Below are 2,139 nucleotides of genomic sequence, written 5' to 3'. Positions count from 1 at the left end.
ACGTCGTGTTGGTTTCACGAACTGAAATAAAAAATGGTTATCAACGTATGAAAGTTCGTCTGTGGAAATCGTACGGTGTAAATGTGCTAATTATCAAGGACATTGATGTCGCTAACACTCAGGATTGCGAATATCTTTTGCAAACTGCGGAAAAAGAAGGGCCAGTGGACGCGATATTCAATCTTGGTATGGCATACAAGAGCGGTATCCTGAAGAATCAAACTGCTGAAACCTTTGCGGAATCCTTTCAATCGAAGGCTCAAGCAACTCAGATATTGGACAAACTTACTAGAAACATCTGCCTTAATCTGCGGCATTTTGTAGTATTCTCTTCTGTTTCCTGCGGCAGAGGAAGTATTGGACTAACTAATTATGGCATGGCTAACTCCGTCATGGAAAGAGTGTGCGAGAAAAGAGCGAAGGAAGAATTACCTGGATTGGCAATTCAATGGGGAGCTGTGGGCGACGTTGGTCTCATCGCAGATAAGCAAGAGGAAGGTATAAAATTGACTATCGATGGCACTTTGCAGCAAAAAATATCCTGCTGTCTCGACAAACTCGATGAATTTTTACTTCAAAGCCGGCCAATTGTGAGCAGCATGGTCATAGATGAAAAGAAAGCGGAATCTTGCGGCAGTATGGTAGAAACTATTGCTAGTATTTTAGGTAGTTATGCTCATAGAGAATTATTTTTTGCACGTATGCATATATAGTATTAATTTAATTGTTCAGACAGTGCGTGATTTCTTTAAACTATCGTCTGAGTGTTACTTACACTATTTAATTTATATTAAGACAAGTAATTATGAAGCTGCTAGTACCGTAATGCGTGTGTGGACTCACAGTTTTTAACACCTTGACGATAGTTTGAGGATAATTGCGATATAATTACGCATCGCACAATTAATTTCGTAACTGTTTATTATATTTATTACTAAATAAGATAATAATATTCTATTTTATGTTTTAGACATAAAAGACATGAAAGTTATAAATCAAAATTCGCTTTTGGCCGAACTTGGAGTGGATTCCATGATGGTCATTGAAATCAAGCAAACTCTTGAACGAGAATTTGATATTTTTTTTACTGCACGAGAAATAAGAAATCTTTCTTTCGCGAAACTCATGAAAATGTCCGATGGAAACGTTAGTGACAATAATATGCATTTCTAACAAAAATTCTTTTCAGAAAAAGAAAAAAATTATACGCCAAGTATATATAAAAGTATCGTACTTTACGTCTTTCCTAAATCAAAAATATCTAAACCAAAAATATTGTTTTAATAAATAAAAGTTGTCCAAAAATAAATATGAGATTATTCGAGTTGCAAAGTATTTGATTAGATATACAAAAAATACTCATCTGCAAAAAAACCGGGCACCTAAATTTTAGTTCAAATTTTTAATATCTTTCAATAGCGGTAACTCTATGAAAAATCGTCGTATTTAGATGAACTTAAGCTTAAATTAAAGCTTGAACATTTCCTTTGATAACTAAGAAAATCAAAATTGAGTTCCAGAAATGCTTTATAAAATGGCGGATGTTGCAGTCAGGCTTAGAAAAATAGGTTCAATGTAATTAAAATGACCAATGGGATTACAGTGAAGCAAAAACTTGGCGTGCTCGGATTGTATTAATTGAAAAGGTGTATATAAAATACGAGCATGCTAGCACGAACCTTTTTTCCTTCTTTTTGAATCCCGAATCACCTTCCGAAGTATTGCAGGCGATTTACTGGGCACCCTGTATATTATTAGACCATCCGTAATCGGTATGGTTAGTTTGTGCACAATTAGTAAATATTTTATCGAAAGAATCAGTTAACACTTATACTATAGTTAACAGGCAAAGGCAATAAAACGTTACAAATTAGGTAGTTCATATCAACTGTAGAATATTCAAAATAAAGATATGTTTATTAAAAGTGATTCTTTATACTTATTATTGAATCCGTTAGGCAATAAAACGTTACAAATTAGGTAGTTCATATCGACTGTAGAATATTCAAAATAAAGGTATGTTTATTAAAAGTGATTCTTTATACTTATTATTGAATCCGTTATCAATCACATTGTGAACGATGTTTCAAGACCGACGAATATGCGGCACGCAATTTGCGTGTGGTTGAATATTGTAAA

At 33.8% G+C, this 2,139-nt stretch overlaps 1 protein-coding gene across 1 annotated transcript in view; it reads left to right on the top strand.

The window, feature by feature from the left end:
- Positions 1-1,242, top strand: part of LOC105462225 (fatty acid synthase-like) — a gene marked incomplete at its 5' end in the record, with an annotated part of 11,669 nt that extends 10,427 nt beyond the window's left edge. The window contains 2 exons of the mRNA XM_011708749.1: positions 7-666; positions 971-1,242. Of these exons, the coding sequence (XP_011707051.1) occupies positions 7-666; positions 971-1,173 (863 nt within the window). The remainder of the gene's footprint in view (positions 1-6; positions 667-970) is intronic.
- Positions 1,243-2,139: the final 897 nt, after the last annotated feature.

This window comes from Wasmannia auropunctata, unplaced genomic scaffold (genome assembly GCF_000956235.1).
Source record: "Wasmannia auropunctata unplaced genomic scaffold, wasmannia.A_1.0 LD267940.1, whole genome shotgun sequence".
In the NCBI taxonomy this organism is placed as follows: domain Eukaryota; kingdom Metazoa; phylum Arthropoda; class Insecta; order Hymenoptera; family Formicidae; genus Wasmannia; species Wasmannia auropunctata.
Note: the sequence above shows the minus strand (reverse complement) of the source record. Positions and strands in the feature narration are given on the sequence as shown.